General features: G+C 38.5%; 2 protein-coding genes across 2 annotated transcripts; one reads left to right on the top strand and one right to left on the bottom strand.

Annotated features, from left to right (window-relative positions):
* Nucleotides 1–3,652: 3,652 nt before the first annotated feature.
* Nucleotides 3,653–4,824, top strand: LOC106085533 (probable alpha-aspartyl dipeptidase). Its single transcript, XM_013249835.2, has 3 exons — nt 3,653–3,937; nt 3,996–4,556; nt 4,616–4,824. Exons 1-3 carry the CDS (start codon nt 3,822–3,824, stop codon nt 4,674–4,676), a joined length of 738 nt encoding a protein of 245 aa, XP_013105289.1. The 5' UTR covers nt 3,653–3,821; the 3' UTR covers nt 4,677–4,824.
* Nucleotides 4,754–7,419, bottom strand: LOC106085535 (ferritin-2 heavy chain). Its single transcript, XM_013249836.2, has 3 exons — nt 7,200–7,419; nt 6,856–7,077; nt 4,754–5,020 (listed from the first exon to the last, which is right to left on the bottom strand). The coding sequence occupies exons 1-3, from the start codon at nt 7,338–7,340 to the stop codon at nt 4,811–4,813; spliced, it is 573 nt and encodes a 190-aa protein (XP_013105290.1). The 5' UTR covers nt 7,341–7,419; the 3' UTR covers nt 4,754–4,810.
* Between the last annotated feature and the right edge of the window lie 7,672 nt (nt 7,420–15,091).

Raw genomic sequence — 15,091 nt, forward strand, 5'->3', positions numbered from 1 at the left:
TTTCGATTATCATATTATCGTTTTTACTGAAACTTGGCTTCAGAAAAAGTTATACGTTTCTGATATATTATATTCCAACTATCAAATACATAGGCGTGATCGGAACGAAAAAATTAAAAAATCCGTCGGTGGTGTGCGTCTCCACTGAATTTCCTTCTCAAGAAATAATTGTGGATTTTGCCTTGGATATTGAATTTGTAGCCGTAAAGATATTTTTGAACAAGTAAAAGCGTGCTAAGTTCGGCCGGGCCGAATCTTGCATTTGTCGAGTTGTTTTCCCGGCATCTCTTCTTAGGCTAAAAAGGATATAAGAAAAGAGTTGCTCTGCTATTAAAACGATATCAAGATATGGTCCGGTTCGGACCACAATTAAATTATATGTTAGAGACCTGTGTAAAATGTCAGCCAATTCGTATAAGAATTGCGCCCATTGGGGCTCACGAAGTAAAATAGAGAGAACGATTTATATGGGATCTGTATCGGGCTATAGACCGATTCAGAACATAATAAACACGTTTGTTGATGGTCATGAGAGGACCCGTCGTACAAAATTTCAGGCATATCGGATAATAATTGCGACCTCTAGGGGTCAAGAAGTCAAGATCCCAGATCGGTTTGTATGGCAGCTGTATCAGGTTATGAACCGATTTGAACCTTATTTGACACAGTTGTTGAAAGTAAAAATAAAATACGTCATGCAAAATTTCAGCCAAATCGGATAGGAATTGCGCCCTCTAGAAGCTCAAGAAGTCAAATCCCCAGATCTGTTTATATGACAGCTATATCAGGTTATGGACCAACCATACTTGGCACAGTTGTTGGATATCATGACGAAATACTTCGTGCAAAAATTCATTCAAATCGAATAAGAATTGTGCCCTCTAGAGGCTCAAGAAGTCAAGACCCAAGATCGGTTTATATGGCAGCTATATCAGGTTATGAACCGATTTAAACCATACTTGGCACAGTTGTTGGGTATCATAACAAAACACGTCGTGCGAAATTCCATTCCAATCGGGTAAGAATTGCACACTCTAGAGGCTCAAGAAGTCAAGACCCAAGATCGGTTTATATGGCAGCTATATCAGGTTATGGACCGATTTGAACCATACTTGGCACAGTTGTTGGATATCATAAAAAAACACGTCATGCAAAATTTCATTCTGATCGGATAAGAATTGCGCACGCTAGAGGCTCAAGAAGTCAAGACCCAAGATCGGTTTATATGGCAGCTATATCGGGTTTTGGACCGATTTGAATGATACTTGGCACAATTGTTGGATATTATAACAAAACACGTCGTGCAAAATTTCATTCCAATCGGATAAGAATTGCGCACTCTAGAGGCTCAAGAAGTCAAGACCCAAGATCGGTTTATATGGCAGCTATATCAAAACATGGACCGATATGGCCCATTTACAATACCAACCGACCTACACTAATAATAAGTATTTGTGCAAAATTTCAAGCGGCTAGCTTTACTCCTTCGGAAGTTAGCGTGCTTTCAACAGACAGACGGACGGACGGACAGATCGACATAAAATGTTGCGACGATCAAGAATATATATACTTTATGGGGTCTCAGACGAATATTTCGAGTAGTTACAAACAGAATGACGAAATTAGTATACCCCCATCTTATGGTGGAGGGTATAAAAATGTTTCAATACCATCTTCATGTGAGGATATTTATTCAAAACACGTATCTGCAATCCAATCAGCATTTCAGGCATCACAACCAAGAGAAACATTGATCGTTCTTGGTGATTTTAATCTTCCTCAAATTAGCTGGATTCATTTGTCCGAGTCAAATGATTAACATCCATGATACCAAATTTCTTATGAACGCATTAGCATTTTGTTAATCAAATTAATAACATCAACAATTCATTTTCTAAGTTTTTCGATCTTGTTTTCGTTAATCAACCATCTGAGTTATGTTTAAATTCAAATGATCCGGTTGTAAGTCCTGAGGATAGATATCATCAGACACGACATCATCCTATTGTACACTTTTCTACAGTTCATTAAAACATGGATATCTGCCGGAATTCTGGAACCGGATATCTGACGGAATTGTGGAATCAATCTTATATAAGACCGTTATTTAAAGCCGGGAATCGCAATGAGGCTTCTAATTACAGGGGCATTTCAATGTTGAATGCTATTCCGAAGCTATTGGTTGACTGACAGCAATTCACATCATGTCTCTTCTATATTGTCTCCCTACCAACATGGGTTCCGGAAAACGAATTTGACGATAACAAATATTTTGGAATTTACTTGTTTGGTCAACGAAGGTTTTAGGGAACGCTACCAAACGGATACTATCTATACCGATTTTAGGAAAGCATTTGATAAAGTCAACCACAAGCTTTTATTGAGAAAATAAAATCTTATTGGTTTCAGTCCCTCTTTACTAAAGTGGATCAGATCATATCTGACTGGACGTACTCAAAGAGCATAATTTGGTACTGCAGTTTCCAAATCAATTGTTGCCTCTTAAGGTGTTCCACAAGGTAGTCATCTTGGCCCTGTGCTGTTTTGTTTTTGTTCATAAACGATCTCCCTTTTACTTTAAAGCACTGGAATATTTTGATGTATGCAGATGTTGTAAAGATCTTCAGATCGATGGGACTCTGATGATTCATTCTGATTTGATAGAATCGATTCAAAACCAATTTCTATTATTTTATCTCCGTCGAAATGTGTGGGACAGAAGTTCATTACCTTCGCATGAGTTCCGATTATATCTTATAATGCTTCCTACATTACAAAGTCGTAGAACCATGCGTTTTTGACTAAATGAATTCATAGTCAAATATATCCGAGTTTTCTTAATAATCACTTTAATTGGATTTTTGAGCTTATCATAAATCCAAATTGCAAAATTGGTAATCAATAATAAAATTTACTTTATTGGACCGATTTCAGCAAATTTTTTAATTTAATTTTACAAATTTCTTAATTGAAACTAAAGGGTGATTTTTTTGAGGTTAGGATTTTCATGCATTAGTATTTGACAGATCACGTGGGATTTCAGACATGGTGTCAAAGAGAAAGATGCTCAGTATGCTTTGACATTTCATCATGAATAGACTTACTAACGAGCAACGCTTGCAAATCATTGAATTTTATTACCAAAATCAGTGTTCGGTTCGAAATGTGTTCATTCACCGTAACGTTGCGTCCAACAGCATCTTTGAAAAAATACGGTCCAATGATTCCACCAGCGTGCAAACCACACCAAACAGTGCATTTTTCGGGATGCATGGGCAGTTCTTGAACGGCTTCTGGTTGCTCTTCAGTCCAAATGCGGCAATTTTGCTTATTTACGTAGCCATTCAACCAGAAATGAGCCTCATCGCTGAACAAAATTTTTCGATTCACTGAAAATGATTTCACTGAAAATGATTCACTGAAAATGATTTGCAAGCGTTGCTCGTTAGTAAGTCTATTCATGATGAAATGTCAAAGCATACTGAGCATCTTTCTCTTTGACACCATGTCTGAAATCCCACGTGATCTGTCAAATACTAATGCATGAAAATCCTAACCTCAAAAAAATCACCCTTTAGTTTTTAACTTTTTCTGTGTATTAAAACTACTTTCTGTGTAGAATAACTTTAAATAATAGAAAAATCAGTTGGCCAGTGTAATCAGCTGTACGTATTATAGACATTGGAATTGCTTGTTTGTTTCAAGTTGTCATGTGTGCAATGGATTGGATTGCAAATAGTTTTATCAGCTAAAAGAAATATCACAGCAAAGCGATAAGTCTTCAATTTACAATTGTCGATTTAGTTTGGAAAAATTTTTGAATGCAGAAGGTAGTTCCAATGGCTGAAAGAGCTATACTGCTGTTATCCTCTTCACGGGTTCATGGCTATGGATATTTGGAGCATGCCAAACCGCAGATTGTGGACTTTTTGAAAAGGTTGTAGCAATAAAAGCGTATCAATTTTTTGGCTTTTAAATCTCTATTTTTGTTTTAGAAAAAATGTCGAATCCATTTTGTTTGTACCATATGCCTTAATAGATCACGACAAATATACAGCCACGGTGAGTGCAGCCTTAACACCATGGGGGTACAAAGTGGAGGGCATTCATACAAAGAAATGCCCAGTGGAAGCCATTTCATCGGCCCAAGCCATATTTGTGGGTGGTGGCAACACGTTTGTTCTTTTGAAAACCTTGTACGAGAAGAAACTCATTGACCCTTTGAGGCAACAAGTTTTGCATAAAGGTATTCCATATATGGGCAGCAGTGCGGGCACAAATGTGGCCACACGCTCTATTAACACCACCAATGATATGCCTGTGGTGTATCCACCTTCATTCGAGGCTCTACGTTTGGTTCCATTCAATATAAATCCACATTATTTGGAGACCGATCCACATACTGAGCACAAGGGCGAAACAAGAGATGAGCGTTTGAATGAATATCTCGAGTATGCCAAATTGCCTGTCCTTGGGTTACGAGAAGGCACTGCACTATTAGTGCAAGGTGATAAGGCCACCCTAGTAGGCGATAGAAAAGCTAAACTCTTTAGGCCGTAAGTACAAACGCCCTGGATCATTTTTTTCTATTAAATTTGCTTTTTTTGTTTTGCAGCAATGCTGAACCTGTAGAATATGAGCCCAATTCGGATTTAAGCTTTTTATTGCAACTATAAAAATCCAGTGTTGGCGATAGAGTATCTATCTATGGTTATCATCTATCGACAACAAGAATTAAATTGATAGTAATGTGTAAATGTTATGCACATTTTCTATATTTTCGTCATCATTCTTTTATATGCAATAAATTTTATTTTTTGTGCATGCCACCCGAGTCTTGCATTAAATACTTGTCAAACAAATAGCTGCTCAGATCACATTCGGACTTCTCAATTTGAGTTACATAGTCGGCCAATTGCTTGATACCATCCACTTGTTCTTGCAAAAAATTCGTCTCAATAAAATCACACATATTGGGATCATTGTTTCTGTCAGCAATTGCATGAGCTTCCAAAAGAGCCTGCAAAATTAAATTTCTATGATTGGTCAAAGTCATTAGATATCATATGTCTTATGCCATAGGACAGGACATGTACTAATTTATTTATAATCTCTTCCCCACGGTGTGTAGCATGATTGTTGTTTTGTTGGTTACAAAATTGGGTGAAAAGTAGTGCATTGATAGAAAGGCTATCTATAGTATTATAGAATATAATTATTGACCTCTACTAAAAAAGGGACAAGGACAAAAAATTTTTTTTTTGAAAAATTTAAATTTTTAGGTTGTGTGGTGCGTAATACAGATCAGTCGCAAATACTTGGTTCAGATTTTTGTTACGGACTTACCACCATTATTAATGACCAAAACATTGCAATCTCATGGTTGGTTACGAATGTCTTCCGTGGCTCCAAGTCATCCAAGGCGTTGGGCCCCGACCGAATCTCTACACTGATGCCGAAGAACCTGGATATACCTGGAGTCGAGTATCTTTTAACTGTCCTCAACCTGTCTTTGAACACTCTTATAGTACCCCTTCTCTGAAAGACGGGCAGTGTAAACCCGCTACTGAAGCCTGGAAAGGACCTGCGTAAGGGGGAGACATACAGATGGATCTCCCTCCTTCCACCAGTACCCAAGACGCTTGAGGGACTACTCCTCCCGAGCCTCATAGGAGAATTCGCCGAAAATCAGTATGGATTTCGAAGACTGCATAGCACAATTGCTTAGCATGCTATCACCGCACACATTTACCGTGGCTTTAATCAGCCCAGACCTCGTGGCACTGGACCTATCGAAGGCATTCGACACGGTCAGCCATGCCAAACTATTTGAGGGCATTACCAACACGTCCCTCCAGCCAGGCCTGGAACGCTGAGTCGCAAATTATCTATGTGGTCGCCATTCATTTGTGGAATTTCGGGATAAGAAGTCGAAGCACCGTAGAGTGACACTGCAAGATATCTGCTACCAAATCTTCAGCCACATTGTTCACTACAAATACGCGTGAGGTGAATACTGAGCTAATCTAAAGAGAACCTCTAGATCAAGCGGCATATCATGCAGGTCTAGACAACATTCATGCAGACACGGTAGCAGATGCGGTAAATGGCTACCGGGTGAATGTAGTCCTTGGAGAACGACCGCCTCCCATTGCACCTGAAGAAATTGACCTCCCCCGGCAAACCAGAGTTGCTCTGGCTCAATTACGTTCCCGTAGATGCAGCCACCTCAACTCCTACAGAGCAAGGATTGATGCCGACGTGCGAGATGTATGTCACGATTGTAACCGGGGACCGCACAATACACGTCACCTGTTTAACTGCTCAGCCAGAACCACACGACTCAGAGCCAGATCCCTGTGGACGCACCCCATCTTAGTCGCAGAGTTCCTGGGTCTTGACACTCAATAGAATCAAGCAGACGAAAGATAGAACACAACAACCTGGTAACCGTCACATGCAAACCAATGGTACCAGTATCATTCTATCAGTGCAGATACCCCAAATCTTGGGAAAGGGAAACACATTTCGATCGATAACTTGTACATGTACACGTACACTGAGGCGGCAGCCCTTGCCGATGAGGATTCCATCGGGTCAATCCGGTGCGTACAACCGACTGCCATGGGATTCATAACTTGTATTTACTTGTCGATTATAACCCAAGTTTCAAAAGGTCCTAACATTCAAAGATGTTACGTAAGATGTGCCCACTTGATTGAACAGCGTATTTTGCTGTTTTCAATTAAGCGGATTCTATTGCAAATGTATAGAAATTTGTTTGTAGGTGATTTCAAGTAAATCTTGGTGGGTAGTATTTTTGGTATGTTTGTAAATAATTTGCAAGAGTTTTACCGTATTAACATCCTTCTCCATACTAAGTGCCTCAAGCATAGCTTCCTTTATCGATTGGAATGACAATTTGGGACTTTGGATTGCATTTAATTTTAAATCACCTCCTCTTTTGTTCATATACTCCATAATTAGAATGGCATGTTGACGCTCCTCCTCACTGGCATTTTTGAAAAATTTAAAGGCTCCTGGCGAAGCTGCATCACTACGATCGAAATGAAATGCCTAACATGGCAAAAAGGAAAGGTAAAATAAACTATTTTAGCATTTGCAATTCTATGATTTTTAAACCAAGACAATGTTTTATTTGTTTATGAAGCAAATATTTGAGACTACGATGACATTACCATGGCCAAATAGCTATAAAACGCCTTAAGCTCTAAATTGATTTGTTTGTTCAAAATTTCTTCACATTCTTTAGCGAAATTATCTTGCACCAAAACTGAAAATAGACGACGGCAATTACAGAAGTTACGAAAACGATACATATTTAAAAAAAAAAAAGGTTTGGAATTTCTATTGACAAATTAATACACAATGCAATGAATTCACAAATAATTCACGGGAATACAATGAAATCAAACACACTAGGTAGTACTAGGTGTTATGTTAAAAAATTACTCAAGGGGAAGCAAAGAGGGCAATGAGAACCTTCGTTACAAGTAGCAACGGGTTAACTTCAGCAGTGAGGTTCAGGTGGCGCTGGCTCCAAATTAAATACTGAGTGCCAATGATATTCGAGATGGCAAGGGGAGTTATTAGCGCCTCCAAATAACCAATTGCCAACATCAGCGTCTGTTTCTAGGTTAGGAGCGACTGGAGGCGAGCGTTGGATCTTGGAGCAAGCGGCTCGCGACATCGAGGGATACATGTGCGATGCCACAAAACCCATGCGGTTGGGACGCTGGACCAGTAACCCGAATAAGAATATTATAAAAATCATTCTGAGAAACAAAAGAATAGCAAAAACGGACGCCTAAGTACAGCTAATGGTTGTCGAGCGTGGTTAATGTTGTATTTGTATCACAGAGACGTTTTCGCAATAAATACGATCAAAATGCACCATACCAACGTACGGCCCTATAAGCCATCACACCCAATATGGTTGAAAAGTCTTCTACCCAAAGGCGAAACGTGTCCCATAGTAGTTGGTGTGTGTTGCGATCTCTGGCTTTCGTTTTCCATTTGCAAAAAAAAAATCTCTCACCATTCAGCTCGTCTCGAAAGAGAAACAAACGAAAATTGTGAAATTTAATGATCTTCGCCCTAACAGGCAAAAAAAAACTTAAAAATTAAAAAATTGGCAGAGCCCGGCCGGGATTCGTACCTGGGCACGCGGAGAAACAGCGAAAACCATTGCCGTTGTCTCTTTGAAGCCATCAATAAAACTTCTAACAGATGCACAGAATCATGTGCATACCATAGGAGTGGTGTAATTGTTGCAGACAAAAAAATCTGTCATTACACAAAAATACATGCATTGGGAAAAGTACAGCTAATAGACAGGGTTGTCGAGCGTGGTTAATGTGGTATTTGTATCATAGAGGCGTTTTCGTAATAAATACTATAGAAATGCTACATACCAACGTACGGCCCTTGAAGCCATCACATCTGATATGGTTGAAAAGTCTCCTAACCAAAGACGAAACGAGTCCCATAATGGTTGGTGTGTGTTGCGATCTCTGGCTTTCGAAAAGACCCCCCTAACGTTGACGACCCACGCAAACGAAAAGAGAACCGTGATTTGCAGATCTGCTCCTGAAATTTCCGCACTCTTTATTGAGAAAGTGCAGTATACGCACTGGCGGATGTATTGGAGAAATACAAGGCAGATATAACCGCAGGTACATCCTGCTGCAGGGACAAAGAAGGAAATCTGGTAACTGACACAAATAGCGAGCTGAGGATATGGAAAGAACATTTTACCCAACTGCTAATACCCGACGACGAAGGCGAAGAGGACACCGCAGAAAATAATTGGACCTTATTAATGCAACTTTAGACCTGGTAAATCCACCTTAGACTAAATATTCACACTGCGCCAAATCCTGGAAAAGACCCGAGAAGGACAAATCAACACCTACCATCTCTTTGTTGACTACAAAGCCGCTTTCGTTGAAATACCTATACGTTCAAAGGTATTTCAAACGATGTCTGAGTTTTGTATTTCTGCAAAATTAATAAGACTCTGCAGGATGACGCTTGCTGATACACGTTCCTCAGTAGGAAAAGGAAAGAATCTCTCCGAACCATTTAATACCAAACGAGGTTTCAGACAAGGAGACATCCTATCCTGTGATCTCTTTAATATCCTGCTGGAGAAGATTATACGAGATTATACTCACAAGGCAACACATGCTACTCGCCTATGCCGACGACATCGATATCATAGGTCGGTCACCGAAAATAGTAACTGCAGCCTTTGAAAGAATCGAAAGGTAGTCAGTAAAAATGGGTCTGGCAGTAAATGGAGATAAAACGAAATCGATGGTATCAACTCTCAAAACGCCCTGTACAACCGATCAGATAAAGAAAATGGAGAATGTTGGGAATCGCAACTTTGAGATAGTCAGCAACTTTATCTACCTCGGCACCACCGTATCCGAAACGAATGACACGAGGTTTGAAATAAAGCGAAGAATAATACTGGCAAATAGATGATACTTTGGATTATATAAGCAGTTTAGAAACAAGGCCACCTCTCGACAGACTAAGGTTACAGTATAGAAGACACTGGTACTACATGGGTACTTGTGAAAGCAGACGAGTCAGTCTTTGGAGTGTTTGAAAGGCTAGGCCATGTTGTCAAAATAGATGAAGAAGGTCCAGCAAAGAAGTCTTTTGAAGGCAAACACGGAAGTACACGCGAACCGGGAAGACCAAAAGCCTAATTGAAAGATCAAGTGGTGGGAGACACCTCGAAACCTGGTGTCAATCTATAATGAGCGCAGAAGATCGAGGCGCATGGAACGATATTCTACGTTCGGTCAGTGGAACAAATGTTTTGTCATAGCCAATTAAAGTAAAAGTAATTAAGCACCATACCCCCGATCCTCTTCGCTTCCCCCATTTGGTAGTACCACCGTTTTAGTGAAGGACTTCCGAAAGCCCATGTAATCACACAGCTTTTGAAAATATGAAGCCTTTTTATATCTGAGTATGAAATTTCAGAAATCTGTTCACTACCGTAAAAAACGTACCAAATAGTACCTACAATAACAATACTTTTTTTACCACTTTGCTACTGCTTTTCAATCGGTAAAGAAAATAAAGGTTAACCTATATAAGCTACTAGCTGACCCGGGCCCGCTCCGCTGCGCCTTCTTTTACTTTATATGGAACAAAAGTTTCCTTGGAATATTTATTTTCGACAATTAAAGATCTTTTAGTGAAATACCATGCTACGAAAATAGTATATCGCTTGACTAAGAGTTTAACAATATAAGTGCCTTTATCTGAATCCCATATGATCTTTATTGGTCTATGAATTTAAGTTTGGATGTAAGGTGTACTCCATTCTTAAAATACTTCATTTCAGTCCGATATTCTCTTGAAGTCTGATTTAGTGGTGTTTTAGGGGGAGAGGCGGCCCCCCAGGTGGCCCTGAAAAAATATCAGCATCGTGCTTTTCTCTCAAATACCATTTATTTAAACCCCATATTGCCATTGGCTTAAGAGGAGTTTACAGGATGAGGCATCCCCCAAAATAGGTTATCAAATTCATTTTCTAATCTCAAATACCTTTTATTTGAGCCACATATTGGCATTGTTGAAAATTTTTTTCCTTTGGAGGTGTTTTGGGAAAGGGGTGATGCCCTAAATACATGGTCCTACATTTGGATATCAAATTCGTATTCTACTCCTAAAAACCTCTATTTGAGCCCCATATTGCGATGGTCACCAAAAAATTGCTGTTTGTGCGGTATTGTGGGTATCAATTCATGTGAAAATGGGTATCAATTCTTGCTCTACCCCCCAATACCTTTCATTTAAGCTCCACATTGACATGGTGGGTAAATATGCCCTTTTTAGGGGTGTTTTGGCGATTGGGGTGGTCCCCCAAACATTAAGCCCGGAAAATATATCAGCAACGTACTCTATTCTCATATATCTATATATCATTTATTTGAACCCCATATTGCCATTGCTCTCAAAATTGGATATCAAATTTGTTTTCTAAATAAAATACTTACTTTGGGTGGTGTTGTGGGGGTGGGGTGGCCCCATAGACACTTTTCCCGAATATTGATATCAAATTCGTGTTTTACTCCCAAAGACCTTTCATTTGAGCCCCATATTGCTATGGTCGTAAATTTTTACCTTTTGGGGGATGTTTTAGGGGAAAGGCGGCCCCCAAACACTTGGTCCCATATTTGGATGTCAGATTCGTATTATACATTAAAATACCTTTTATTTAAGCCCCATATCCCCATGGTCAGTAATTAAGTCCTGTTTGGGGGATGTTTTGAGAAAGGGGTGGACCCCCAGAAACGTGGTCCCACATTTAGATATCAGATATACCTTTCATTTGAGTCCCATATTGCCATGGTCGGTAAATATGTCCGATTTGGGGGTGTTTTGGGGGTTGGGGTGCTCTCCCTAGCACTTGGTCCGACAATTGGATATCAGATACGTGTTCTTACCCAAAATACATTTCATTTGAGTTCCATATTGTCGTGATTGGTCTTAATATGTGTTTGGTAGGTTTTAGGGTGGGGCAGCCCCCCTAGGTACCCCATCCGAAATTTGGATACCAAATTTTTAATTTTTAGGGTACTATATGAGAGCACACAAAATTTCGCTTAAATCGCACCACCCATCTCCGAGATCTGGCGTTTCTGAAAATTAGTGTAAGGGGGAGGATCCGCCCCCCCTTCAGATATCAAAAAATGTAGTACCCCATTTCCACCACGGGGTCTTTATGCACCATCTGTCAAAATTTCAAGAAAATCGGTTCAGCCGTTTCTTAGTCTATAAGGAACACACAAACATAGAAACAAACAAACAAACAAATCTACAAACAAACACAAATTGATTTTTATATATAAGATAGCTCAATCGGTCAAGAGAGTATCGACAAAACAATTTCTAGTCGCCAAACAATGTACTATTTTGTACGTTTTAGTACGGATTTCAAATATTTTCTAGTCGCCAAATATTTACTGTTACTGTTGTACTTGAATCCCAAATTTCAGAGCTGTAGCTTGGTCTGTAAAGGAAGTACCAATGTTGTACGGTTTGGTACCTAAATTTACGAAATTAAAAAAATCTTCTAGTCGCCCAATATATACTGTCATGGTGAACCTATATCCCACATTTCAGAGCTCTAAAGAAAGTGCCAAGTAGCACCAATTACAGTAATTAAGTACGTTTTTTCCAATCCAGGCACGATTACAGTATTTCGTACTTGGCACTTTTTTCGTATTTTTGTCAAGACTGCGCTCGTTTTTACGAAATTATTTAATTTTACCTGGCTCCATTCACTGTAAAAGCAATTAAGCTATATCGTTATATTAAGTACTTTTACACCAAAATGTACAATTTGCGAAAAAAAATCATGTAATCACCCTATGAAATGTTCATAGTTGTACATACATGCCAAATTTCAAAGCTCTAGCTCAATCCGCATTACGGATGGCAACTTTCAACTGAAGTTGCCCATGCCAGTTGTTAAAAATTGTATTTTTCGCCAACCATCTTTTGTAGTTGTGTTTATTGGCAAATAAGCTGTGAAATTAAAAGGATGTTTTTTTATGTTCAAATTGTTAATTTGTTTGTTTAATTCAATTGTGTTTGTGCTTGAAGGCTTCACTTTGCTTAAAATCGCCACAAATCAATAACTCCTGATATAAGAAGAAATGGAGGAAACTCCAAATGCAAAAAACGAACGCGTCGCCACGCACTTCCGAAGAGATAGAGACAGTTGAAAATTAAACTGGCGGGTAAGAAAAGAAGAAAAAAAGCAATCACATTGTCGCCCATCGCCAGGAGTGTCTATTTCCATTATACGGACGGACGGAACTTGGATATAAATCCAGTTAAAAAAATATTAGATTTGGAGCAGCTAAAAATAACATTGGGAAGGGCAACAAATGGCAGCGACAAAAATTATCAATTACACATTAATAAATAAAATAAAAAAAGATAGTTCAACAGTGCTTTCAACCAGGATTCACTAATAGTGAATATTCAGTGAATCCTGGCTTTCAACTAAAAATAAAATGGTTATTGATGTTATTTCACAACTTCTAGGCTTTTTTGTGGTGAATTAATTATTGTTAGCACATTTTTTTGTCAATTGACAAAAGTTACTATACATAATACAAATTTTTATTTTGGTTGTATTGCCAGACAACCACTATACTCAACGTTGGTTGCTATCCATAATCCACCCATAAATGTAGGCTTTCTCCCGTTTCCAGAACTATTGGGTTGCCCAAAAAGTAATTGTCGGTAATATAGTAGTAATATAGTCGGCGTTGACAAATTTTTTCAACGGCTTGTGACTCTGTAATTGCATTCTTTCTTCTGTCAGTTATCAGCTGTTACTTTTAGCTTGCTTTAGAAAAAAAGTGCGTGAAATTTTGTTTACATTTGTTTGTTTGGCGTCAATTTTAATATGGGTACCACATGTATTGAAAGAAATTCATTTAACAAACCGAATCAACGCTTGTGATATGCACCTTAAACGCAATGAATTCGATCCGTTTTTAAAACGAATCATAACTGGAGATGAAAAATGGATTGTTTACAACAACGTTAGTCGAAAACGATCATGGTCCAAGCATGGTGAACCAGCTCAAACCACTTCAAAGGCTGATATCCACCAAAAGAAGGTTATGCTTTCTGTTTGGTGGGATTGGAAGGGTGTGGTATATTTTGAGCTGCTTCCAAGGAACCAAACGATTAATTCGGATGTTTACTGTCAACAATTGGACAAATTGAATACAGCCATCAAGGAGAAGCGACCAGAATTGGTCAATCGTAAAGGTGTCATATTCCACCAGGACAACGCTAGACCGCACACATCTTTGGTCACTCGCCAAAAACTGAGTGAGCTTGGCTGGGAACTTTTGATGCATCCACCATATAGCCCAGACCTTGCGCCATCAGACTACCATTTATTTCGATCTTTGCAGAACTCCTTAAATGGTAAAACTTTCGGCAATGATGAGGCTATAAAATCGCACTTGGTTCAGTTTTTGCAGATAAAGGCCAGAAGTTCAATGAGCGTGGAATACTAAATTTGCAAAAGGTTATCGAACAAAATGGCAATTATATATTTGATTAAAGTTCATTCTAAGTTTTATTAAAAATTCATTTATTTTCTTTTAAAAAATCCGCAATTACTTTTTGGGCAACTCAATATATTGTATTATATATATATATATATATATATATATATATATATATATATATATATATATATATTAAAAAATTTGGGAAAGTGTGTGTTGTTATTCAAAACACTGGCATGGTGGATCGCGATTTCTGATACGCCATGTATCTTCATCAACACCTTTGTCAAACTGATTTTTCCATTTATTGATTCAAACGTTTTCTTTTTACGGTTTTTAATTTGAGTCTAATTTCATATTTCTAGTTCTTTCCTTTCGCCCTGTGCAAAAATGTACTATTTCATATTTCTGGTTCTTTTTAGCTTTAACAGTTTGGTCTGGGCGATGATCACTCAGTCACGCAACTTTTTTATACATATATACTGGTATTCACCAAAACTTTATGTAGCTTTGAAAAAGGTTTATTTGATATATTGCCTGTATAGAACTGTCAAATAAACCTTCTTTAAGGCTTCATTACGACCGATAGAATATATTGGGGGATATAAGTGTACAATTTCATTCATTCCAAAAGCTGTATTGAGTGGAGAGACTCAGTGAGAGCACGGACGGCACCGACTATTGCTAAAATACTGATGCCTATGATATTCGATACGACAAGGGAGTTATTGGCTCCTTTAAATAACCAATAACCGTTCCTGCAGCGATCGGTCAATGGAGCGGAACAATCCTGCTCACTAATGAATCTTGACGAGGATCGCTACCTCCTCACACAAATATGTAGCTACAACAACATTGATTCCAATTGATTCCATTGATTCCGATTTAGAATATACTGGTATATACTTTTTTAGAATTGCAGATTAATATGTCGAGGTGTTACAAAAGGAACGACGAGAAAAATATACCCCCGTACCATGATGATGGGTATAAAAAGAACA

Source organism: Stomoxys calcitrans, chromosome 4, assembly GCF_963082655.1.
Source record: "Stomoxys calcitrans chromosome 4, idStoCalc2.1, whole genome shotgun sequence".
Classification (NCBI taxonomy): Eukaryota; Metazoa; Arthropoda; class Insecta; order Diptera; family Muscidae; genus Stomoxys; species Stomoxys calcitrans.

Coding starts and splice junctions, on each gene's coding strand:
- LOC106085533 (XM_013249835.2), top strand. CDS start 3,822: ATGCAGAAGGTAGTTCCAATGGCTGAAAGAGCTATACTGCTGTTATCC. Junction 3,938..3,995: donor ATTGTGGACTTTTTGAAAAG/GTTGTAGCAATA, acceptor TTTTTGTTTTAG/AAAAAATGTCGAATCCATTT. Junction 4,557..4,615: donor AAAGCTAAACTCTTTAGGCC/GTAAGTACAAAC, acceptor TTTGTTTTGCAG/CAATGCTGAACCTGTAGAAT.
- LOC106085535 (XM_013249836.2), bottom strand. CDS start 7,340: ATGTATCGTTTTCGTAACTTCTGTAATTGCCGTCGTCTATTTTCAGTT. Junction 7,078..7,199: donor TTTATAGCTATTTGGCCATG/GTAATGTCATCG, acceptor TTGCCATGTTAG/GCATTTCATTTCGATCGTAG. Junction 5,021..6,855: donor TGGAGAAGGATGTTAATACG/GTAAAACTCTTG, acceptor TTAATTTTGCAG/GCTCTTTTGGAAGCTCATGC.